Raw genomic sequence first — 24,754 nt, 5'->3', positions numbered from 1 at the left:
AACTACCCAAATGACAACATGTATGTATTGAACTGGGGTTTAGAAAAATAAAGAGAAGAAAGAAGAAGGGGAGGGCCTGGCCTTGCTTTCTTAAGGGAACCTGTGGCATGGAGGTGGGAGGGATCATGGATTACGAGGCACTGTGAGGGGTTCAGTGCAGTTGATTGTGGGTATATGGGTCAGAGATTGCCTCAAAGGTCCTATATGCCATATGGAAGGCATTTGGATTTTATTCTGCAAGCTATAGGGAGCCATTGAAGGGTTTTGAGCAAGGGACTGTCAGGTTCTGATCAAAATTTTAGAAAGACAACTTAGGCAGCAGTGGGGCACCTGGGTACAAAGGGCTGAGCTCTGGGCAGGCAGCGGAGATGAGGAGGCATGGCCCAAGTTGGCCAGAGTGGAGGTTGAATGGAAGAGATGGAGAAAGAGAATGGGCAGATCTTGGACATTGGAGGTGAAGATGGAGAAGCATTTCCTTTTGCTAGTGGCAGCACCCTGGCTGGGTCCTCTGAGAGGAAGTAGACCACCAGCAGGCCTGGATCATGTCTCCAAGAGACAGAGAGGTCCTGGGAACCCCTCTTGGGCTTTTGTGAAGGAGCTGTCACAAAAATGCCCCCAAGGGGCTCTGGGCACCAGCCCTCAAGTATTTCTCCTGACAGCCCAAGGAGGAGTGGGCACAGGAAAAGCCCAGAGTTCAGAAGAGGAGGTAACAGCCATACCACCGCCCCCCAAATTGCACAGACTGGATCTGGAGCCCAGTTCTTCCAGCCCCCTACCAGTGCTCTTTCCCACCCCATCACTTCATTAGTTCAAGATACAACCTTCTCTTGTCTTCCATTTTCTTCTAGAGCTCTCTAAAGATTCCTCTAGTCCCTTCCGCAAGCAGACAGCCTTGTATCAGAGGACAGAGAGAGTGCTCATTTAGCCAGCTGCTTTTAATGGCATAGCTCAGAAGCCTCTAAATGCAAAAATTCATCCTCTTCATTGTATGGGTAGAGAAACCGAGGCCCAGAGTTGGCCTGGGGTGTGCCCAGTGTATATGAACTTCTCTACTGGAGGGCAGGACGAGAAGCAGCCTCTCACCCCTGCCCAGTGCTCTCTCCCTCTGGCCTCAACTGAGTATTGTGAAAAGAACCCAGTTGCAGGGACATATGATTGCTAAGAAGGTGATGGGCCCAGGAAATAGAGGCTCACAGCCCCACCCTTCCTGCCAGCTCAGGGTCAGCCTGTGCACCCCCCACGTCCCATGTTTTCCTGGTGATAAATGGCAGCTTCCTGTTCCCAGAAAGCTGGAAGTTTACTGGAGAACCAGCATGGTGACCTGAGTAGCCAGTCAGCAGCATCCTCACCCCATGTGACACAACGTGACCTGCCTGGCTGCTTGGGACTCACCATCTCTGCCCCAGATTGGGCTCCCCCTGGACCCCAACTAAGGCCCTGGGGTGTGGCATGGCACTATTCCAGGTGCTCCATAATTCTGACCGTGGAGACCCAGCCCCAGGGCACCATCCTTCCTCCCGATGTCCCAGCATGACCCTTGGGGTCCCTGGGCAGGTTCCCAAGCTTCTTCTGACTTGGCACATTCCTCCCCGCCCCCCCCCCCCAGTTGCCCACACAAACACACAGTAAAGCCAGGCAGGGTTTTGCACCAGGGGAATTTCCCTGCATCCCTCAGTTTGTGACTCACAGGACCATTGCCATTGGTGTAGTGGAAACAGGAGCTCAGTTGGCAGTTGAGCTCTCATCCTTGCCCCACCACCACCACCTCTGAAATGGGATCCACAGGGCCCAGGGCACGTCTCTGTTCCTCTCAGGCTGCGCCCAAGCTGGCAGCTCAAATGTCTGTCGTTCAGGGTTGCAGGAGGGCGGAGGCACCATCCCATGCATTTCCATCCCCAGCCCGGTGCCTGGCTTATAGAGGTGGCAGTTAGAGGCTAACATCTGCAGGTATTCAGAGGGGTGGGTATGGGTGCAGGCTCTGGAGCCAGGCTCCTGCGTTCAAACTGCAGCTCTGCCACTTACTGGCTATGTGACCTCAAGCAAGTTATTTGACCCCTCTGTGCTCCTTTTCTTCTCTAAAATGGCATTTTTAATAGAACCAACCTCACAAGGTTATTGGGAAAATTAAATGAGTTAATATATATAAAACTCTTAGCCCAATACCTGGCACCAAGTGTTAGATTTCATCCTCATACTCACTATTACTAAAAGTTAACTGTGTGCTAGGCACTGTGCCAAGTGCTTTGAATAAATGATTTAATCCTCAAAACAACTTTATTTCTCTGTTGAGGAAACCTGTGGCTCAGAGAGGTTAAGCAACTTGCCCAAGGACATAACAGCTAGTTATGCAGAGGACCAGGTTCTGAGCCCAGACAGGCCTGCTGTTTGTTCTTAACCATCAATTCATACAAGGCAGAAGGTGTTTGTGCCAGGTTATCAGTGTTGAGGGAATGAAACAAACAGAACATAGGTGGACCAGGTCTTGGAAACCTTTCTAAGGAGTCTTTTATGTTTTCTCTGAAGGCTCAACCATAGGAATTATCTCTTGGAGTTTCCCCACAAGTACAGTGTTGCTGACCTCCAGCAGGTGAGAATATCATGCCTTCTGCCCCCATAGACCTCTCGAGAGGGAGCTTATTTCTAGAGAAATCAGAAAGGGAAATAGGAGAGAGGGTCCCTGCCATTTACTGATGGAAGTTGGCAATCTTCAGCTTTTCAATACCTCAGAATGGATGTCCTTTTTGTCCCAAGCTTCCTGGGGCAGTGATTCAGCCCGCAGCCCTCCTAAAATACGGAGGCACTCCAGCAAACCCCAGGATCACAGGGGCTCCTCAACCCCTTCCCTGACTCTGGACAAGACCCCTAGCCTGAAAGGGACAGAGGAAAGGTCACAGGGATGATAATTTGGGACCCTCCATTCCTTAAGGGAGGACATAGCAGATTTAGGTCTCTGTAAATCTCAAAATCCCCCTGCGACTTCAGTACACAAAGGCTGGACACCCCGCATTGCTCAACCTGATTTGGGGAGGATTTCTTGCCCAGTGGGAACTTGGGATAGAAGTTCTCCAGGGAGGGTGCTGGGAGCAGCACAGACCACCTTTTGCAGGCAGTTTCAGCCATGGCTGCCTAAAAGGCTTTGCTGCCTGCACTTGTCCTCCACAGATCGCGGAGGGAGTGTATGAAGGATTCCTCAAGGCCCTCATTGAATTTGCCTCCCAGCACGTCTACCACTGTGACCTGTGTACCCAGCGGGGCTTCATCTGCCAGATCTGCCACCACCACGACATCATCTTCCCCTTTGAGTTTGACACCACGGTCAGGTATACGGGACACCCAGCCAGCGCCTCCCACCCCCACCCCACACAGTATACCCACAGCCTGGCCTGGGCACTCCAGGGTGGCAGACTGAGTTCCATTTTGTGGCAACATCTCGAACCTTCACTGTGCCATTGCTGAAGGGTGGCAGACGTCCAGAGTAGCCCATGCCCTGGGCAGTCAGGGCCTGCTCCAGTGCAGCTCAGGGGACAAGATGAGCCCTCATGGGGCTCTGGCTTCTGAGTGGTGGCCTCTCTGGGCCTGTTTTTTGTCATTGAACGGGTTGAAGGGGTATTAACTGAGTTACTACCCTGAAGGAGTAGCACAAGGCCTGGTACAGGTGGGCACTTTGTGGATGGTACCTGCTGCCTTGGTGCCTCTGCTGTAATTGACATTCTTATCCCCAGTTAGTGCTCATTTATCTGGTTGTTTTTAATGGCACAGCTCAGAAGCCTCGAAATGGAAAAATTCATTCAACAAACTGTCATTCCAATCCATAGAGGATTGGAAAACTGAACTGTTGGAGCATTAATTTCTTTTCAGTAGGTGTCCTCGAGCTAGGATTTAGCCCCTGAACAGGCTTAGGGCTGAGTTTTATAAACTGCAGAAGCAAGAAATCAATTTAGCAAGCCTCAAACAGCATTTTTTTTTAAATGAAATAGGCTAGAGAATTATCAGAGTGCATCGCACAACTTAATGTTAAGCATTGTTTCAAGAATCTTTTGTTCCAGAATGGAGAGGTGCTGCACACATGCATGGGTTGCAGAATCGAACACACCTTCACCGTGGGTCCTGGTCAAACACACTGGGTCACCCCAGGCCACGGGGGAGTTCTCCCACCCATTTGGCACAAGCAGCACTCACCGGTCTCTCCCCCAGGTGTGGCGAGTGCAAGACGGTCTTCCACCAGAGCTGCCAGGCCGTGGTGAAGAAGGGCTGCCCCCGCTGTGCCCGCCGGCGCAAGTACCAGGAACAGAACAGCTTCACTTAACCCCAGCCTCCTGTCCCCCACCCCAGAGGCTGCAGGGGTGAGGGTAAAACTCAGCCATTGCAGTTGGGTTTCCCATCAGCCTGGGTTACTGTCTCAAGGTGGCACAGCTGTCTCTCTGTGTCAGGAAGACACTCAAATGTGACCAGAGCATGAGCCTCTCCAGGAAAGGCAAGGAAGCCCCATGATGCCTCATCACTTCCCCATCACCCACCTGTTCTAGGAATGGGGGATACAGAGAGCCCCTGTCCCAGGGGGCTGAGGAGGCTTTGCACTGATTAGGCCCCAGTTCCCCTCACTGTCACTGGGGCCTCCATTAGGGCTGTGAAACCACTGTGGAAATGAGACTTGGGGAACATTTTCAATTCCACATTCCTGATTAAAAGGTCTAGTTTTTAAGGTGGGCTTTTCCCCCCCTTCCTATTTCAACAGAAAATATTTTTTTATGCTTGATCTATACAAGTAACCCAAGAAATCCTGGCATTCTCACCCTAAGCAGGATGTGCAAGAGCTGCTGAGGCCTGCCCTGTAGGTGGGTGGCTGGCTGGCAGGCAGGTCACTGCAGGGACTAGAGCCTGTCAGCTGGACCTGGTGCCTTGCCTGTGCCCTCACCTGGAGCTCACTGCTGACAGCTGTGGGCAGCATTCCAAACCGCCCATCAGCAGGGCAGGTGACAGTGTCAACTGACGACCTTCTTCCTCTCCTCTCTCCTTCACTCCCTGCCCCCACTTTCCTAACCTGAAAGGCCCATTACCCACCCAGCTCCTCTCTAGCCTGGGATCTTGCTTCCAGCAGGAGAAGGGGAAATGACTCGAAACCAGCACTGTCAGCACTTTGAGTCTTTCTTGCTCCAGAGAAGGGTCATCATCTTGCCCACCCCTCATCCCCACACCCTCACTCCCACCACAGACAGCAAGCCAGATGGGCAGGCGGCTGCTGTGGACACTCCAGGCCTCCTCGGGCAGACACATGGGATGCACCCCTTGCCTGACTGACCCCTGCCAGAGCAGGGAGATGAGCAGGACCCACAGAAGGAACAGCTTTAGACACCATGGCTGTCAGCCCTGCACTGGGGAGTACCGACCCCATGGTTCTGTGAAGAGTGGCAGCCCCACTGCCAAGATGTGCAGGGACATGTGGGAGAAGCCACCCTTGTGAAGGATCCTTGGCCTCAGTTTTACAAAGCTGTTTGTTCACAAAGCTTTACTGGACTTGTCTGGTGGGGGTACTGCAAGAGACTGGAAACTTGGGAGGCAGGGTTGCCTTTAGAAGGGGATCTTGGGCTGGGATGGGCCTGGAATTGCCTTGAGGTTTGGGGGAAAATCTGGGTGTGATTGCCCTGCTGCCTCCCCCACCTCTCCTGGACCCAGCAGGCCCTCTCAGCCCTGGAACCCTCTGGCCACCTCACCTGTACTCAGCTGGCAGTTAGAGCCTCAGCTGGAGGTCCTGCCTGTCACTGTCAAGAGCTGACCCAACCCCCACCTCTCCCTTGGGGTGATTTGGCTGCTGAGTCACCTGCCCAGCCTTGTGGAGCTGGGGAAATTGTGCAATAGAACAGAGGAGGCGGGCAGGCAGGTGGTGCAGGGGGAGGAAGCTGCCACACAGCTTCTCCATCCCCATCATGGAAGCTGGTATAAGCTGTGCCCAGAACTCAAAGCCTCTTAAATCAGAAAATGGGTCCTCATCCCCTCTCCCCATAGCCAGCATTAATGCCCCACAACAAACACAGCTTGATCAGAGCCATATTTGCCCCAGATCCCTGAGTGGGAAGGAGCCCAGCCTGGGGCAGGCAGTGCCACTCCAGCTCGGCTCTCTTTTCTCAGACCTGTGAGTATATTCCAGAAGGTGCCCTAGGAGCAGCAGGAGTGAAGACCTGGTAGAGCTCATTTTGGTTGGTGGGGCTTCCCCTGACCCAGCATTAGGGCTGACCCTCTCCCCATTACCAAAAGTTGCTAATGCTTTCAAATGAGTTGACTTCTACCCCCCTGCCCGCCTCCAATGGAAAGTTGATATGAACTTCATTAGTGCCCACACTATTTTTAAAATGTTATTTTATGCAATAAACTGTTTGTAGTGAGTGGGGCTCTGGCCCTGAGGAGTGCTTTGCAATGCATTGAAGGAACTGCTGCTGTGTGATTTTTGAATAATTTTGCAGTAAAGACCTGGTCTTTTTAAATCCCTGGTCTCGCTTCTGAATCCTAACGCTGCCGCCCACTGGGGGAAGACCACGGGCCATCCCTTACGGTCTGACTGGGCTCACCCTCCACTGCTAGTAAATCCCTGGGCATGGGGGAGGTTGCAGGGGTCCATGGCAAACCCTTGAAGGCAGGGGGCTTGTGTGCCAGGAGTGGACACAGAGAAGGAAATTAGCAATATTCAGTCTATATCCCACTCTTGTGACCCCTAGGAGTCAGGACCCCCTGTGGAGTAGGATTTCAGAGGCTTTGGGTAGGTTACTCATATATATACACTCGTATATAACTACTAAAGCTGATGCCTTAAGTTCTACCACGATGTCTTTCCTGTGCCTTAATGTCAAAGCATAGACCCCTGACACTAACATGTGAAACCTCAGGACTGTATTTCTCACTTTGTTATCCAAGGAGAGAAGGGGCTCAGAAAGGACAAACTGTATGAGCAGGGCTCCTGATTCAGGACACATGGTTTTAGGTAGGGCTCAAAGTGGCTTTTACTTGGCTGTTTACCTTCCTCTGAAGTTCCTGGAGAGGTCCAGGGGCCCCTGCAGGAGGAAGCCCACCACTGTTCATCAGTGTCATGGAGAAGAAGGAAACCAGACCAATTCCCAGGGAAAGCAGGTTGCAGGAAAATAGGGCTGAAAAACACAGCTTTCAAGGCACTGTGCCTGTTTCCTGTCCTTGAAGAGCACTTTCAGCCTGAAAGGGAGCACCCTCTGCCCATTCCATGAGCCCCAGCTTTCCTGAGGGCCTCACTTCCCTTCAAAGGCAGGAGATGGTGGGCCCAGAGAAAGAAGGGGGACACATGAGGGCGAGGGGAGGCAGGCTCAGGGGAGGGCCAGGGGCCATGACTCAGTCTCTCCGTCCTCAGCAAAGTGCTGTGAGGTCTCTTGTTTGCCCCTTTCCCCTTGTGCCTAAAGGAAGATAGGAGGTTTGGAGACCTCAATCCAACCTTGAAAAGGGGAAAGGCTCATGTCTAAAGGTCGTGATAGTAACTAACGTATCGTGTATTTACCATGTTAGGCATTGTATGACGTGCATCTCATTTATTCATCTCAACAATCCTATCAAATAGTTGTTACATCCCAGTTTACAGGAAAGAAAGCAGATGCAGAGAAGGCAAAACTCCCAAGGTCCCAAGGCCAGCAAGTGGCAGAGCTGGGCATCAGACCTGCCTGACCTCAGGCCAGGACCTTAACCACTACCAGCCACTGCCGCCTTGCCTGGGTGGGTAACTCCGGGGAGGTGGAGAAGGGCTTAAGTTGTGGGTGTGGGTGGGTGTGAGGGGATACATCTGGCCATTTTCTAAGCATGGGGGTGGGAGGCAGGGAGGACCAGGGGCATGAATGCTGAGTTCTGCCAGGTGCCTGCTGTGGAGGAGCCCAGGGTGCCACCAGGCCTTAGAGACATGGAGACACCTGGCACAATATGGGGTCAATCCTGGGCAACACCTAAACAGGAGAAAAGGCATGGAGGTAGGGGAGCTCAGGGAACAATATGGCTAGACTCAGTTTCCAGCTGAACCCTCAGCCCTCATGAGATGAGGTCAGGAGGAGCCAAAGCCCAGGGTGGGGGCTCCTCCCCCCCCCCCCCAGAGCACCCATCCCACAGGCATACACAACCCTTCCTGGAGGGCCCTGAGAGTATGGGATCTACTGGGGGCAGGGGCTCGTCCAGTCAAGAATTAGGAGACCACCTTCCCCCAAGAGGCAGGTGATTCCAGAAAAGAAGACCTCAAGGTGGAGGGCCCTACAGGTGGACTCAAGATCCTGGCCTCCTGGGAGTTGCTCTGAGCTTACCCTGAGAACAAACAGGACAGCGACCTCCTTACCCCACAAGGATCAAGGGGGCTAGGGTGGAGAGAAATCTGGCAAGAGAAGTTGGTAGAGGGCCTCCTGCACCCCTCGTCCTCCCATCCTGGCTCTGCTGCCTCCTCCTCCAGCCAGGTGTGGCCCAGGATCCCGGGAGGTGTAGGGGGAGGGGGTGGCGTCTCCGCTCCTGGGGCACTGGCCCGGCCCAGAGGGGACAGGAAGCCGGGACACCGGGGATTGTCTCTTCCAGCCGCAGCCCAGCCCCAGCCCGGGAGGAAGTTCTGCCGGGCGCTCTCCGCCGGTGCCTCCCTCGCTATATTGTTGAACAGGAAGCCCGGCAGCGCGGGAGCCTGGCGGCCAAGGAGCAAGCGCCAGACGCGGAGTTCACGCGCGCCCACCGGGGCAAGTGGAGGCCGAGGCCGGAGGCTGGCGGGCAAGCGCCCTCAGGTGCGGGGACCGGGGGGGATGGGAGGAAGGTGGTGGGTTCTCATCTTGGAGGATCGCACGCCGGCCCCTCTCCCTGTTCCTCTGAGCACCGCTCGCGGACCGAAGTCGTGCGGGCAGGGAAGGAGGGCCGCGCGGGGTGGATTCAACTGGCGGGAAGAGAGGAGGCGATAGTCTGCCCTTCGTCCGAGGGTGGGAGGTGTCCAGGCCTGGGCCCTCAGCGCCGATTCGGGAGTTGGCGCCACTGTGACTCGAATCGCCCGGGCAGCGGACGCAGGGCACTTTCTGGAGGCGCGTCAGTCCCCCCCAGCCCTCCCCTTCACTTAGCTCTCTCAGAGTCGGGGACGGAGCCGAGGCCCGGAGCCTGTCCCCGCCCTGCCCAAGACACAGCGCTTTAGTGGGCGTTCCAGCCGTAGGAGACCAGCTCCGAGTTTTTTCAGCCCGGCCAGGCTGCGCCCAGAAAGAACCTGGGAAGCGTAGAGGTGGGCCCGGATCGGGTAGTGCCAGCAACATGGTTGGAAAAGCCTTGTATTTTGCAATTCAGGGTACAAATGGCCTCACACAGATTGCGGAAGGGGGCTGGAAACAGAGCCCCGACGGGGCATTCCCAGAGTGGCGTGCCCGCGGGGTGCAGACACTGGCGAGCACTAAGGCGAGCACTAAGCCCTACCATGGGAGGAAGGAAACGCGGAACCCCACCTTCCCTGGGCTCCACTCCGGGGCTGCGCACACCTTTGTAGACGCAGCGCCCCTATGCCCCTGCCGCACCCGGAGTCTCCTCTTGCTTAGTGCTCCGCCCGCAATGCTCCCACGGGCCCAGGCAGAGGCATTCAGGCTCCTCCTCACCCCTTCCAGACACAACTGCTTTGAGGTCTAGAGGCAGCCGGGTCTCTCCCGAGCGTCCCTCTCCTTCTTTTCTACCCTCCCAGCTAAGTCCCAGAGATCTCTCCAGCCTCGCCCTTAGAAGCCCCGCCCAGGGAGATGCTAGTGACCTAACCTGCATCCGCCGGCTCCGCCCAGCCAGCCCATGGGCTTCCGGAGGCCCGCCCTGCCAACGTGAGTGCGCGTGGGGGTCCAGGGGCCCAGGAGGAAGGGACGCGAGAGGAGGGGTCCTGCCCCCTAGAGTTTACTGGCTTGCTCTCAGCAGCTTCCTGACCCCGCCTCCGGGGCTCAGGAAAGCTTTAGAAAGAGTAGAGAGGGTGAGGTGTGTGTCTTCTCTCCGAACATGTTCCTGGGGTCCCTCAGCCTCCTGGCTGCCGGCTGCTGGTCCAGGGCCACCTTTGTGAGGCAAGAGGTATGGTCAGTTCCAAGGCTTGGAGGGACTCCAGTCGGTGAGGAAGACACCGAGGACCCTGACTCATAGCTTTGATGGGTGGGTGGGGGGGGGGTCATAGGCAGTTTGACAATTAGGTTCTACCCCCTTTCCCGGCCACACCAGGGAGCCAGGCTGAGCTGGCACTGAAGGGGACGGGTTGTGGTGAACACTCCAGGAAAGCTTTGGGTGGGCTCTGGGGACACTGCATGGGTAGTCACTGTCACAAAGTGCATTCTCCAGGGTTCAATCTCCTGGGGAAGCGTAGGGATCACAGGGCAGGTGGCCAGACTGCGAGGGGACCGAGTGGGGAGCTGGAGAGCAGGGGGCGGTGCGGGCCGGTTTGGGCGGGCCGAGCTCGGGGTTCACATCTGCAGCGAAACTGCCCGGGAAGGAAGGAAAAACCGAGAGAACCGGTTCTTCGGCCTTACCAGTCATCACAGCCCTGGGACTAAGAGGGGCAAGGGCCACCCCCAGAGCCAGCGCCTGAGGCCTGACCTCGTGGGCCTGTCTCGCAGACACCTGGAGTGAGGGGGCGCGTCCGAGCTGGAGGCGGGGGTTCGGGGCAGGAAATGGGCTATTCTCCCACTTCATAGACCGGGAAACTAAGGCCCAGTCAACTTTTAGGTAGATGAGGTGTCGACTTGATCGCGGGCAATCACCCCATCTCTTTGAGTCAAGGCTTCCCTGGCAGTAAAGTTGGACAAGAATTAATCCCCAATTGAAGTGAGGCTCAAATCTCATAATCAATGTCACATAAAACAAGAGATTATCATTATTCCGTTACCGAATGTAAGAACGGGAGTCTTAAAGATTATCTTGTCCAAGTCCCCCATTTTAGAGAAGGAAAACTGAGGCCCGAGAGAACACGCCAAGTATAGGATCGGGCCTTGAACCCAGGTCTCCCTCCCTCCCCGCTACCCTCTCCCACACCAGTGTACTTTCTCCTTCCCGGTTCCGGGGCCCTGAACCTCGGTGTCTCCTCCCTTGTCGCCTGCAGGGAAGCGCTGCGGCCGCGATGGCGACGGACGTCGAGGGCGACGTGTACGTGCTGGTGGAGCACCCCTTCGAATACACCGGCAAGGATGGGCGCCGCGTCGCCATCCAGCCCAATGAGCGCTACCGGCTGCTGCGCCGCAGCACCGAGCACTGGTGGCACGTGCGGCGCGAGCCGGGCGGCCGCCCCTTCTACCTGCCCGCGCAATACGTGCGCGAGCTGCCCGCGCTCGGCGACCCCCGCCGCCCTCGCTGCCGCCCGCACCGCCCCTGGGTGCAGTCACTAGCGAGCCGCTCGGCTACGACTACCGCTTCGTGAGGGCGCGCCGGCGCCCGCGGGCTCCGACGGTGCCCTCGCCGAGCCCCGGGGCCGACGCCGGCTCCCTGAGCGGCCCCAGGGCGTTGCATAACACAGCGACCCAGCGCCGCAGCCTGGCCCTCCCGGCCTGCCCGCCTGCCTCTACGTGCGGCCCGCGACGCCCGTGCGGCCCGCGCAGTCCCTGGAACGACCTGGCGCGCAGCCGCCGTCGCGCCCCTGCCGGCCTCCTCGGGAGCGCGGGCCGCTTCAAGGCCGGCAGCGTGGCGGGCTCCTGGGTGTGTCGCGGCCCCTGATGTGCAGCGACTCCGAGAACGTCTATGAGGCCATCCAGGACGTGCGCGGGCCCGCCGCGGGGAGGAGCGCCCGGCAGCAGGTACGCCGCTGGGTGGGCACCGGGGGCCGCGCCCGCGCAGAGCCGGGGAAACTAGGCGACGCGGATCGGCAAGTGTCTGCAGACTTGGGACGAGTACTAGCTCAAAGGATAGCTAGCCTCGCTTTCCTCAGCCACAAAAACGAGAGTGATACAGGCTCACAATTCCTTACCCGCAAGTCCGAAATGCCAAACTCTGGAATGCCCAAAGGTTTTTTTGTGACTCGGTTGGTGGCAAAAGTTGAACTGCTGTGTGAAACCGATATTCTTTATCCCCGTTAGCGTGAATATCCACGTTTTGAGGCAGAAATGCAAATGAGCTTGATTACAGGGGGCTGCCTCAAGCCCTGGTAGGAGCTTGTTGTAATATAAAGCAGGGATGTGTACCTTATTACCTGTCTAAACTCCGAACCGTTCCGTATTCCGAAAAGCACCCGCGGCCGGCTCTACCTACCTTGCCTTTCTCACGGGAGTTTGGAGGGGGAGGCTGGGAGTCCGATGCGATGAAGAAATGAGAGTCACGGGTCGATTCCCACTTCTGCTTCCAACATTTCATTTCCTTTTATTTATTTTTTTAACTTCTGATCTCTTGTTTTCAGTCCGGTTATGGTAAGGGTTTTGTTTTTGTTTTTTTAAATTCCAGTTATGTTAATTTGGAAAATCGAAAATAAAGCACATTTTAAAAAAAAACACTCATATCCTCAGAACCCTGGGAGCGGCCCTGAGGTCGTGAACTTTAGGAACCTTTCAGGAAGAGGCAGCCTCGGGGGAGGGGGGAGAATGCCCAGACCCGGTTCTGCCATCTACCACCAGCTGTGTAATTTTAGGCAGTTCACTTCCTCTCGGGGGCTCCCTTTATTCCTTAGCCCAAAGAGAGCCGGGCTGGATGACTTCTGAAGCCTGTGAGTCGCTGATTTTTTCTTTGTACTCGATACAACATACATTGATGCCTGCCACGTGCCAGGAGGACTGAGTCCGGGATGCCCAGATGAAGGAGGCGCCGTCCCTGGCTGTGAGTTGCCGGGTATCTCTCATTATAGGATAAAGAGTTCAGGTTTTGAGGCCGAGGAGACCCGAATTTGACTCTGCTGTGTCTCTTGCCACCTGCTGACGAGCCACTTAAGTCTGCCAGCCTCAGTGTCCTCGTGCGTAGAAGCAGGTCAATGCCTACGGTTAGGAGTGTTGAGCGTCTCACATGAGACCAGGCGCGTGGACGCGCTTGGCACAGGGTAGGCTGTCCACCGAGGCTCGGGCCGCCTTCGCTCAGGCGTCCCCCGGGGCAGCCCGCCCCCTTGTGGCCAGCACGGAGAGCAACACCCGGCTGCTGGGGCGCCTCTGCCAGCCCGCCTGGCCACTTCTCTGGGACAAGTGGGGACGCCTGCGCTCCTTCCGGGCGCCCCTCCGTTTCCTGGGCAGGTTCCCGGCGGCGCACTCCGGGATCTGTCCCACCCTCGGAGGGGCACATTTCTGCGGGAACTGGGAGCCCAGAGCACGTGCATGGAGTGTGTGGGGACGAGTAGCGGCAGTCCCCTTACCCATGAGCAGGAGCTCTGCAGGTCTGCCCAAGGCGCACCGCCCCAGAGCCCAGATCAAGGACCAAGGAGGACGGGGAGGAGACCTCCAGATGGGGGCACCTCCTGAGAGAATACCCTGGCTGCCAGGGGCGCTGCCCAGTGGTATATTTCCTTCTCCTTCCCCTGGCTCCCAGCAGGTTCCCACATTGCAAAGGTTGTGTTGGGGGGGGTCACCTACAGGTGATGGTGGGGGCAGTTCCTGGCATGGGGAAGAACTGGGATGTCTGCCAGAGAGCCTGGATATTGGGCGGAGAGCCTGCTTCCACTGCTGGCCCTCATTCCCTGTAACCTCGACATCTGCCCGTTTCCTCTCCTGTGTAATGGGTGTATAATAAGCCGCACCGCCTGGGACAGTGCTTGACTCACCTGTCATCTGGGAGTCTCCCTGCCCATCCATCCCCTGACAAACCCCAGGGACATGGAGTTGGTTCTCCCCAGTCAGAAACCCCACCCTGGTTCTTAGTTGTTTCAGGTAGCATTTAGGGAAGGAATTTTCTGAAAGGTGAGGCTGGCCTGTTTTCTCCTTATAGGAGGCAGGTGAAGGAGATCCTCCCCTCCCCCTCCGCTCCTCCCAGTCCATTCACTCATTCATTAAGTCGGTTTTGAATGAACACCCGCCAAGCACTGGGTTGCTCCTGGGCGGCCCACAAGCCTTCGGGTCTGGCCTTCTAGGAGGGAGGGCTGCAGGTGGGGCAGGTGGCTTAATCCAGCTTGTCACGGGCCGCCTGGATGGAGCCACACTCGGTGGTGCCATGGGAGCATGGGCGGAGGTGTGAAAGGATTGTGGCACGTCTAGGGCCCTGCAGCCCCCCACGATTGTGCAGCTGGAGCCTGGGCGTGCCCGCGTGGGGCCAGGAACGAGGGGCCAGGAGTGGGTGGCTATGCAAACGAGCAGGACCTCTGCACCCTTGTACAGGATATTTGGCTCTGTCTCCTGCGGCCACTGGAATGCTCTTAGCCGAGATGAGGGGTGCATTCACGGTCTTGGGGCCCTGCACCAAATGGCTGGGGTCCTTCCTGGGTCTTCTGAGCCATGTGGGAGGTTTGGAGGTGGGCTGGGCATATGGGAGGCGTGGGGACCTGGTGACCAATGGAAAGGGGGTGGAGGGGAAATCAGGATGAGCTCTGACTTCCTGGTTTGGGACAATCTGGGCAGTGGAGCTGTGTACAGAGGGGCTGCCATGCTGGGGGGTGCTACTCCCTTCCGCCATGCTGGGTCCAGGAGGCAGTGGGATGGGTGGCTTTGCTGCTCAGGGAGCCTTCGCGTGAGATGGTGGAGCCAAGGATGTGGAGGGAGAGAGTGCAGACGGTGGGAGCAAGAAGTGCCTGTGACAGCAGTTAGGTGACAGACATAAGGAGGAAAGAGGAGGCCAAGAGGGAAGGAACAGCCAGGGAACAAGGAGGAAAAGGGGGGGCGAGTGCGGGGCCCAGAAGCCAAGAAGTGTCCAGAAGAAAGAGGGTTACAGGAGGGTCAAGTTAGATAAGGCCTCGAAACATTTATCCAAAGTGCCACCAGGTCAGCGGCCACCCTACCAGGAGCTGGTCAAGGGCAGTTGCTGCAGACGGGGTGGGGGAGGCCAGAGAGGAGTGAAGCTGCGGATGTGAGCCCAAGGGGAGACCCTCTCAGAGGCTTGGCCGGGAGGTAGATACTGTGGGGTCACCGCCCAGAAGGGGGTAGAAGCCCCAGATGGAGACTCTCAGAGCGTTCGTGGATGGGCAGGAGATAGATGAGGCTGGGGGTGGGAGGAGGATTTGGATCCCAGAGAGTAAGGGGGTACGGGAGGGGCCAGAACAGAGTGGGGAGGATCCCGCTTCCTCTGAAGATGGAGGTGACACTGGGTCATCAGGCAGGGTAGGATGAGGACTGGAGAAGGTGGGGACAGTGTCCAGTCAGTGGGTCACTGGACAAGGGGAGAGGCCAGACAGCAGGAAGGCTGCTGAGAAGAGGGCCTGTGACCTAGGGGAACCTGTCTGTAAGGTGTCATCGACCTCAGGGACAGGGCAGGCCAGTCTCGGGGACAGGGACCCCCCAGAAGAGATGAGTCCCCTACTGTGTACCACTTTTTACAGCCTTCACACATCACCATTCACACAACTAGCATGTAAGGACCTCCTGACATGTCCTGATCACCCAGCTGAACCACTGAGGACCAAAGTATGTAAGACTTGACTTAGTCCCTGGCCCAAAGGGGCTAATGGGCCCATGGGCTGTCATGCAGAGGCTCTCATATGAGGCCATCCTCCCAGCAACTCAGCAGGCAAGCATAGGTACCACCATGTGACCCAGGGGCAAACCAGTCCAGCGAGGTTTGGTGACTGGCCCAAGGTCACACAGCCAGGAGGTGGGTGGGTAACGGCATTCAGCTCAGTTCCAGGCCTCCTAACCCTAAACCCAGTTCTCTAGCCACCCTGCCCTGGCACTAGGCATAGTGTCATGGATGGCCTTCAAGCTTGGTCACTCTGTTCCCTCAGTAAGGACAGTACAACTTAAGGTGAATACGTGCTCGCTTTTCTGAGCCCCCTCTACGTGCCCAGCCCTGTGGTGGGTTAGGAGACATGAATTCCAAACCCTGATCTCGCTATCTGCAATTGAAGATGTAACTGGAGAATTAGACATCTCAGGAGAAGGCAGAAGGAAATGTTCCAAGGAGAGAGAGATGGCGGAGAGAGGGAGGTAAGCGGGAGGGCTTACGGGAGGGGAGGCAGTTCAGGAAGCCCAAGGAAGCCCGTCAAAAGCAGGTGCACTACAGAGGCCTCTGAGACTCCTCCCACGTGGCTTGTGAGTCCCACCCCTGGATGAGGGGCCGTCCTGGCTTGGGATTTAGGGGTGTGGTTACCCTCCCCGCCCCTTGGCCTCAGAGGTGGGAAGGCCAGGCCTGCAGTGATCTGGACTGGAGCCGGATGCCGCCACCAGGGCATTGGCCACCACAGGGAGGAAAGAAAGAGTTACAGCCTGGGGCCGCCACAACTTCTTATGCAAACAACACGGAGGCTCACCTGAGCAAGGGAAACTCCGAGGTGGTGGCCCAGCCTGGAGCCCCTCTTCCTCTCATTCCTGGAACTGTGAGTGACCCCCTCACCTGAAATTGGGGCCCCTGGAGGAGCAGGGGGCGGGCCGAGGCAGTTTTCTCACTCTTCCTTCCCTCACTGCTTCCCCACCTGCTCCTTCCCTGCCCCCATCCAAAACCCACTTCCCGCCCTCAGGGTACCCACTCCCTCCCCTCTGGATATCCCAGGCCTGGCACCCACTTCCTGGGACAAACTCCAAGGCGGCTGGAGGCAGCTATGATTGAGATAAACGAACTTGCCTCAGATCAGACCCACCAGGGGCCTTCTGGAAAGGAGGGTTAGTAAGAGCAGGGGTGCTGAGACCAAGTTGAAGATCCAGTGGACACCCTTGCCCCTACTTCCTCCTCCCAGCAACCCCATTGGCCCCCCTCCCCCCCCTGCTAGGGCAGCACCCTGGGGTGGCCCAGCTGGTTTCCTTCACACCTGGCCTGACCTTTCCCTCCCCATGACTCACCGGTAGCCCAGGCTGACCCAGGAGCCCCACTGCCCAGCTGATGACCTGGCTTGCAAGAGAGCAGGTTCTTGGGTGTCCCCCTCCCACCCTCATCCCACCCTCATCCCACATCCCAGGTCACCAAGCAACCTCCCTCCTCTGCAGGCCAGTGGTGTCCTCTGGGCCATATCCTCAAGTCTGGGCCTCCTTATTCACCTCTTAGCCTCTCCCTGCAGCACCGGCTTCCTGAGAGACTAGCCCACCTGCCTCCCCACTTCCTTCCTGAGGCAGCCCCAGCGGTCAGCCTCAGTCTGGACTTATTTCCCCTGCCCTCCCTGGAGTTGTCTGTGTCCAGTGATGGGAGGGGACGAATGGTCAGTAGGGAGTGCCAGCACGGGCAGTGCCAGGTCCTGGGGCATGGGAGGGTCCATGATGGTGACCAGGCATCAGCTAAGGATCAGGAATGTGGTCAGGGTTCCAAGCCAGAGTGTGGGGGAGATTCGCCGCTGGGGCTGTGCTGGGGAAGCTAGGGGACCGTTGCTATTGGTTGTTGTATGTGTGTGTGTGGGGGGGTGGTTTGGGGCTGCCAGGGCTGGGACCCTGGGACCCAGGAGCTCATACTAAGATTCCAGAAGCTCTGTTCCAAATCAAGGACCTCCCTGGTGATGAGCTGGCCGAGGCCTGTGGGACCCTCTGTCCTGGACCAGCTCTGCCGCTCCCTTTCCCTTGACTAGGGGCCACTGGGAGGCGTGGAGGGGGTGGGGCAAGGGCCCCCTTTCTAGACCTCCGTGTCTTGTCCTGCAGCTGGACAGACTTGGGCCCAAAGAGAAGAAGCAGAACCTCTCAGCCATCTTTCTTCCTTGTCTACACAACTAGAGTGCTTCTCAGCCTTGTTGGGACCTAAATTACAATTTCCTCTCTTTAAAAATTGTTTAACCCCATTACAATATTTGGATAATGGAGAAAATTTCACTCTTATTAGACTTTTTGTTTCTTTCCATCCATTCTGCTTCCCCATGATTCTGTGTTAGAGAGTTTTATAGACATAGGAGCTCCACCGTGGACTGACTATTGTGTTCCCTGTTTTTCCGCTTAACTCAGTCCTTTCATTTCACTCAGTGAATGTGAGGTGCTATGGGGCACTGGAGAGGCAAGGGAAAATAAGGGGTGGTCCCCGCCCTTAGGTAGCTTACTTTCCAGGAGGAGAGATTGGTAGGCAACCTGACAGTTCTGATGTGGAGTAAAGCATCGGTGGGGTGCTGTGGGGGGAGCAGGTTGAAGGAGACCCCGCCCCCCAAGATCTTGATTGGGAAGAAGGAAATCTGAAAATGCCTCCCGGAGGAGGATGGTGATCTCAGAGGCAAATCCTAAAGATTCCTACGGTTCAGCCTCCCATGAAACCCTCTGGACCTGGTGCCTTTTTAGTGGCAGAACTTTTCTCATTAGTGATCATCAGTCTATGAAAGTTTTCCAGCACTTTTTCTAGTTCATTCTGGCAATTTTATATTTTACCAGGAAGCATTCATTTTCTCTAGTTTTGTAAAATCTCTACTTTTAAAGTTTATTATGGATTTCTCTGCGGCCAAGGTAACTGATTGTTCTAAGTTTTTCACAAACATATAGAAAATTACATATTTTCTATTTAAGGGATATATGATTTCAGATGTATCACATCAAGTTTATTGATCAATTATTGAAACTTGGATTTTTCTTTGTGTTTTCTTGTCTTTACACTTATTCTGATAGAGGTGTAGTGAGCCTCCTACTTAAATTCTATGTGATAAAGTCCTTCTTATACTTTTAGTAGCTTTTGTTTTTTATATTTAATTACAATGCTATCAGGAGCATACAGATTTAGACTGTTCCTTCACCAAAAATTGGCCTCTGTATCATTGCCTGATGTCCCTTTTTATCCTGTTTAGTATTTTTAACCTTAAATTCCACTGTCTGTAATTAATGTGGCCATTCTTGCTTTTCATTTTACTTTAGTTGATATTTTATTTATTTTATGGCACTTCTCTGCTATCTCTAAGTATCCTTTTATTTTTCAACACCAAGTGTATTTCAAATATATATCTCACATCACTATGGTTTTCGCCCAAGCTGACTTTTGTCTTTTAATGGGGAGAATTCAATCTGTTCACATTTAGTTTAATAACTGATATACAGTGTTGATTTTATACTTTCAGCTTATTTTCATTTATTGGTTTACTTTGTGGCTTCTTTTTCTTTCTTTTTTTCTGGTCGATCAGGCTGCCATCAGTCTCCATTCTCCCCCTGTCAATCGTTGTCCTTTACCCTCTTTACCCTCTTCCCTTTCATTAGTGCCCCCCCGCCTGCCCCTTTCTTGAGGTTCCTAATCAAACACATTTCTTGGACTCTGCCTACCTGGGAATTCTTCTTCTCACCACTCCCATCTGGAATTCACAGAATGCTGTCGGTCTATTTCTTGCTTGATCATTGTTTCTTTTACTTTTTCTGCTTTTAGAATTCCTTTCATTTGCATGTTGCCAGTTTCTTATCTTTTCCTTCATTTCTATCTTGATGTATGTACTTTTGTCTGAAGTCTGAAATATTTCTTCCACTTGATCGTCCAGGCCCAGTTTGAATCTGAGAGTGAATATCTCCCTTCTTCAATTCATATAGTGATATGTTTTTACGTTCTAAACAATCCTTTTTTTTTTTTTTTTTTTTTTTGGTGCTTTCCTTGAGTATCCCCAAGGATTCTTATTTTTTGTTCAAGTTATAATTGTATTTTCCAGCAGCTCTATCTTGTTTTGAATTTTTTTTCAGCTAGGTAGTATGGTTAAAAAATCAAAACCGTATAAAAATTATGTAGCAAAAATCTTGCACACATTCCTTCCCTGCCCTGTTCACCAACAGTTCAAAATTCACCACTTTATTAATTCTTTCTCTAGCTTTCCAGAATTCCTTTATGTAAAATCAAAACTAGTTATGATTCCATGTTTGGTTACTTGGCTTTCTGTCTTGCTTACACAAAGGTAGCATGCCGTACAAACTGTCCTGTGCTCTGTTTATTTTTTGCCTTTTTGATCTAACAATGCAGTTGGGAGATGTACATGGAGATTGACCCTACAGGGATGTATCATTCATTCAGCCAGGCCCTGCTGATGGACCCTTGGATTGTTTCCCATCTTTTGCTATTACAAACAGTGCTGCAATGAATCACCTTTTGTACATGTGCAGGTGAATGGAGAATAAACCCAGAAGTCTTCTGGGTCAAAGGACAAATGATAGGTATTGCCAAATTGCCATCCATGGGACCTTTATCACTTTGCTTTTCCACCAGCACGGACAAGAGCCTCTATTTCCCCACAGCCTCACCAACTGTGTAGATGTATTTTAAGAAATCTTTTGTGGCCATGCAACACCATTAGCAAAGTCAAAAGAGAAACTGGAGGAAAAATTACAATTCATGCCATAGACAGAGAGCTATGTTGTCACACTTCTGTTTATGCCAATCTGATAGAAAAACCTATTTTCCTAAGGTAAGTTTGAACTTACATTTCTCTTTCCAGTGAGGCTGAGCATTTTTTCATATATTTGAGATCTGCTTGCTTTTCTTTTTCTATGAATGGTCTGTTCATATGCTTTGCCCATTTGTCTATTGGGTTACTCTATTTCCTATTGATTGAATAGGTCTTTTCCTTTTGATTTCTAAGAGCTTTTTCTGAATTAGGGAAAGTAGCTCTTTGTCTATGGCATGAATTGTAATTTTCCTCCAGTTTCTCTTTTGACTTTGCTAACGGTGTTGCATGGCCACAAAAGATTTCTTAAAATACATCTACACAGTCAACTATACCAATCCTTTATTTTATAACTTTTAGATTTGAGTCTTTGTTACAAAGACCTTCTATAATTTATAGAAGTTCGCTCCTGTTTTCTTCTTTGAGTAGTTTTATGGCTTTTTTTTTTTTTTTAACATTTAAATCTTTAATCCTTTGGGAGTTTATCCAGATGGACAATGTCCCATCACCTTTTTACTGAAAGGTTCATCTTTGCAGGATTTGTGATGGCATTTTTCGCACACCCTGGGTCCTGGCTGTGTAGAAGTCTAATAGCAGTGGCTGTTTGGTTGCCTGTTTGTGCAGCTTCTCTCCAGCCACTGGACTGTCAGAGGAGTGGAGTTAGTATGCTTGTGTCTTCAGGGGCTCAGGTTGAGCTGTTGGGGTACCCCACAATGTGGGGGGCCCTAGAGCAGAGACAGCATGGTGGTGTCTGCCGGTGGACCTGCTGGAAGGCCAGCCGAGTGGGAAGTCTACCCCATACACGCACATCCCCACCTGCTCCTCCTCGACTCTCCCAGCCTTAAGGGTAGATAGTGCCCTGCCCACCTGTTTGGGTCCCCCTCAGCTCCCAGGGACAGGTACAAGGGCCCTCCCTTCTCCCCCCGGGAGCCCCATGGTGGGCCCAGTCTGCCCCAGGGGCTCTTACCTGCGCCAGTCAGGCCCCTGCCCCACCCCACCTACCCCAGCCCCTGCTCTGCCAGGCCCAGAAGAGGGTTACTTTGGGAGAAGAAGGGAAGCAGGACATGTTTTAAGCTGCCATATTCCCACTAACCCCAGCCTCAGAGCTGAATCTTAAAGGGAAAGCAAGTCCATTCCCAGACATAACGAACACCTTGTATGGTAGTAACAATGAGGTTGGAGAAAACTTTTAAAAGTAGTGAGGGAGTTTTGTTTTGTTTCCACTTTTTGTCATGAAAAATTTCAAACACACAGGAAAGTAAAAAGAATATTAAAACGAATACAGTTACACCTATAACCTAGGTTTAACAATTAACATTTACCTTGTTTGTTCTCTTTTTTGTTGTCATTGAGAAACGATCAATGCCAGACATCATCATATTTCACCCCTAAGAAACTCAACATCCATCTCTAAAAAAAAAAAAAAGTTTTCCTCCATAATCACCATACCATTATTATAGATAAAATTAATGTCAATCCCTTAATATCTAAAACCCAAGCCATGGTCAAATCTCACAGCTGTCTGTCTGCACCGGGACCCAGGCGAGGGCGATGCATTGCATTTGGTTGACTCTTCCATCTCTCTTGAACCCTCACCCCCACCCTTTCCTTCTGCCAAGACACTGATTTGTTAGAGACCAGACCAGCTGCCCTGTAGAACGTCTCTTTTAGGTGTCTGTTTGCTTCCTCTGACCCCTGTGTTAGCTGTGACCTGTTGGTCTGAAAGGCTTAGGGAGGGGGAATTATCTAGGCTCAGGGACATGATACCAAGGAAGCAGCGGGAGGCAAGGAGGGCTCCAGGTCTCTGGTCGAAAAACACAGATGCTGAGATGGGGAAAGGAAGGAACAAATTTGGGCAAGACGGCGGTAAATTCGGTTTTGTTCCCATAGCTTTTTTTTTTTTTTTAATCTGCTTTATTTTTTTTTTAACTTCATTTTATTGAGATATATTCACATACCACGCAGTCATACAAAACAAATCGTACATTTGATTGTTCACAGTACCATTACATAGTTGTACATTCATCACCTAAATCAATCCCTGACACCTTCATTAGCACACACACAAAAATAATAAGAATAATAATTAAAGTGAAAAAAGAGCAATTGAAGTAAAAAAGAACACTGGGTACCTTTGTATGTTTGTTTGTTTGTTTCCTTCCCCTATTTTTCTACTCATCCATCCATAAACTAGACAAAGTGGAGTGTGGTCCTTACGGTTTTCCCAATCCCACTGTCACCCCTCATAAGCTACATTTTTATACAATTGTCTTCGAGATTCATGGGTTCTGGGTTGTAGTTTGATAGTTTCAGGTATCCACCAGCTACCCCAATTCTTTAGAACCTAAAAAGGGTTGTCTGAAGTGTGTGTAAGAGTGCCCACCAGAGTGACCTCTCGGCTCCTTTTGGAATCTCTCTGCTACTGAAGCTTATTTCATTTCCTTTCACATCCCCCTTTTGGTCAAGAAGATGTTCTCCATCCCACGATGCCAGGTCTACATTCCTCCCCGGGAGTCATATTCCACGTTGCCAGGGAGATTCACTCCCCTGGGTGTCTGATCCCACGTAGTGGGGAGGGCAGTGATTTCACCTTTCAAGTTGGCTTAGCTAGAGAGAGAGGGCCACATCTGAGCAACAAAGAGGCATTCGGGAGGAGGCTCTTAGGCACAATTATAGGGAGGCCTAGCCTCTCCTTTGCAGCAACCGTCTTCCCAAGGGTAAAACCTACCGTAGAGGGCTCAACCCATCAAACCACCAGTTCCCTAGGTCTGTGGTCATGTTAGCAACCATGGAGGTGAGGTAGGCCAACACCACTGCATTCTCCACAGGCTCCTCAAGGGGGCACTAGATATTTTTTTCCTTGTTTTTCCTTCTCTTTTTTTAACCTTCTTTTCCTTTTTAAATCAACTGTATGGAAAAAAAATTAAAAAAAAGAAAAAAAAAGAAAAACATACAATAAAAGAGCATTTCAAAGAGACCATAACAAGGGAGTAAGAAAAAGACAACTAACCTAAGATAACTGCTTTACTTCCAACCTGTTCCTACTTTACCCCAAGAAAGTTACATAATATAGCAACATTTCTGTGAACTTGCTCCTACTCTATCCATCAGAAATTAACAGACCATAGTCATTCCTGGGCATCCCCAGAACGTTAAATAGCTTATCTGTTCTTCTTGGATTATTGTTCCCCCTTCCTTAATTGCTCTCTGTTGCTAGTTCCCCTACATTCGACATTATAAACCATTCGTTTTACATTTTTCAAAGTTCACATTAGTGGTAGAATATAATATTTCTCCTTCTGTGCCTGGCTTATTTCGCTCAGCATTATGTCTTCAAGGTTCATCCATGTTGTCATATGTTTCACGAGGTCGTTCCTTCTTACTGCCATGTAGTATTCCATCATGTGTATATACCACATTTTATTTATCCACTCATCTGTTGAAGGACATTTGGGTTGTTTCCATCTCTTGGCAATTGTGAATAATGCTGCTATGAACATTGGCGTGCAGATATCTGTTCGTGTCACTGCTTTCCGATCTTCCGGGTATATACCGAGAAGTGCAATCGCTGGATCGAATGGTAACTCTATTTCTAGTTTTCTAAGGAACTGCCAGACTGACTTCCAGAGTGGCTAAACCGTTATACAGTCCCACCAACAATGAATAAGAGTTCCAATTTCTCCACATCCCCTCCAGCATTTGTAGTTTCCTGTTTGTTTAATGGCAGCCATTCTAATCGGTGTGAGATGGTATCTCATTGTGGTCTTAATTTGCATCTCTCTAATAGCTAGTGAAGCTGAACATTTTTTCATGTGTTTCTTGGCCATTTGTATTTCCTCTTCAGAGAACTGACTTTCCATATCCTTTGCCCATTTTATAATTGGGCTGTCTGTACTATTGTCATTGAGTTGTAGGATTTCTTTATATATGCAAGATATCAGTCTTTTGTCAGATACATGGTTTCCAAAAATTTTTTCCCATTGAGTGGCTGCCTCTTTACCTTTTTGAGAAATTCCTTTGAGGTGCAGAACTTCTGAGCTTCAGGAATTCCCATTTATCTATTCTTTCTTTTGTTGCTTGTGCTTTGGGTGTAAAGTCTAGGAAGTGGCCGCCTAATACAAGGTCTTGAAGATGTTTTCCTACATTATCTTCTAGGAGTTTTATGGTACTTTCTTTTATATTGAGATCTTTCATCCATTTTGAGTTAATTTTTGTGTAGGGTGTGAGGTAGGGGTTCTCTTTCATTCTTTTGGATATGGATATCCAACTCTCCCAGCCCCATTTGTTGAATAGACCATTATGACTCAGTTCAGTGACTTTGGGGCCTTATCAAAGATCAGTCGGCCATAGATCTGAGGGTCTATCTCTGAATTCTCAATTCGATTCCATTGATCTATATGTCTGTCTTTGTGCCAGTACCATGCTGTTTTGACAACTGTG

General features: G+C 52.2%; 3 protein-coding genes across 3 annotated transcripts in view; 2 read left to right on the top strand and 1 right to left on the bottom strand.

Moving 5' to 3' along the window:
* PLEKHM1 (pleckstrin homology and RUN domain containing M1) overlaps positions 1-6,479 on the top strand; it is a 53,502-nt gene extending 47,023 nt beyond the window's left edge. Inside the window, 3 exon segments of the mRNA XM_037810115.1 lie at positions 2,524-2,587; positions 3,163-3,320; positions 4,195-6,479. Coding sequence (XP_037666043.1) covers positions 2,524-2,587; positions 3,163-3,320; positions 4,195-4,306 — 334 coding nt within the window. The 3' untranslated portion in view covers positions 4,307-6,479.
* Positions 6,480-7,369: 890 nt separating this feature from the next.
* On the bottom strand, positions 7,370-9,266 carry LOC119514789 (protein transport protein Sec24-like At3g07100). Its single transcript, XM_037810515.1, has 3 exons — positions 8,846-9,266; positions 8,298-8,751; positions 7,370-7,949 (listed from the first exon to the last, which is right to left on the bottom strand). The coding sequence occupies exons 1-3, from the start codon at positions 9,264-9,266 to the stop codon at positions 7,700-7,702; spliced, it is 1,125 nt and encodes a 374-aa protein (XP_037666443.1). The 3' UTR covers positions 7,370-7,699.
* Positions 9,267-9,851: 585 nt separating this feature from the next.
* ARHGAP27 (Rho GTPase activating protein 27) overlaps positions 9,852-24,754 on the top strand; it is a 38,588-nt gene continuing 23,685 nt past the window's right edge. Inside the window, 8 exon segments of the mRNA XM_037810116.1 lie at positions 9,852-10,047; positions 11,066-11,300; positions 11,303-11,385; positions 11,388-11,435; positions 11,437-11,499; positions 11,502-11,567; positions 11,569-11,659; positions 11,662-11,753. Of these exon segments, the coding sequence (XP_037666044.1) occupies positions 9,979-10,047; positions 11,066-11,300; positions 11,303-11,385; positions 11,388-11,435; positions 11,437-11,499; positions 11,502-11,567; positions 11,569-11,659; positions 11,662-11,753 (747 nt within the window). The 5' untranslated portion in view covers positions 9,852-9,978.

The sequence above is a fragment of the Choloepus didactylus genome, chromosome 18 (assembly GCF_015220235.1).
Source record: "Choloepus didactylus isolate mChoDid1 chromosome 18, mChoDid1.pri, whole genome shotgun sequence".
In the NCBI taxonomy this organism is placed as follows: domain Eukaryota; kingdom Metazoa; phylum Chordata; class Mammalia; order Pilosa; family Megalonychidae; genus Choloepus; species Choloepus didactylus.
This window is presented reverse-complemented; position numbering and strand designations above follow the sequence as displayed.

What these genes read in the sequence shown, in the direction of transcription:
- LOC119514789 (XM_037810515.1), bottom strand. Translation starts at nt 9,266, where the DNA reads ATGTTGCTGGCACTACCCGATCCGGGCCCACCTCTACGCTTCCCAGGT. An exon ending in ACGACTTCGGTCCGCGAGCG is followed by an intron (nt 8,752 to 8,845) that starts GTGCTCAGAGGA and finishes CCCGCACCTGAG; the next exon opens with GGCGCTTGCCCGCCAGCCTC. An exon ending in CTGTCCTGTTTGTTCTCAGG is followed by an intron (nt 7,950 to 8,297) that starts GTAAGCTCAGAG and finishes TCTCCTGTTTAG; the next exon opens with GTGTTGCCCAGGATTGACCC.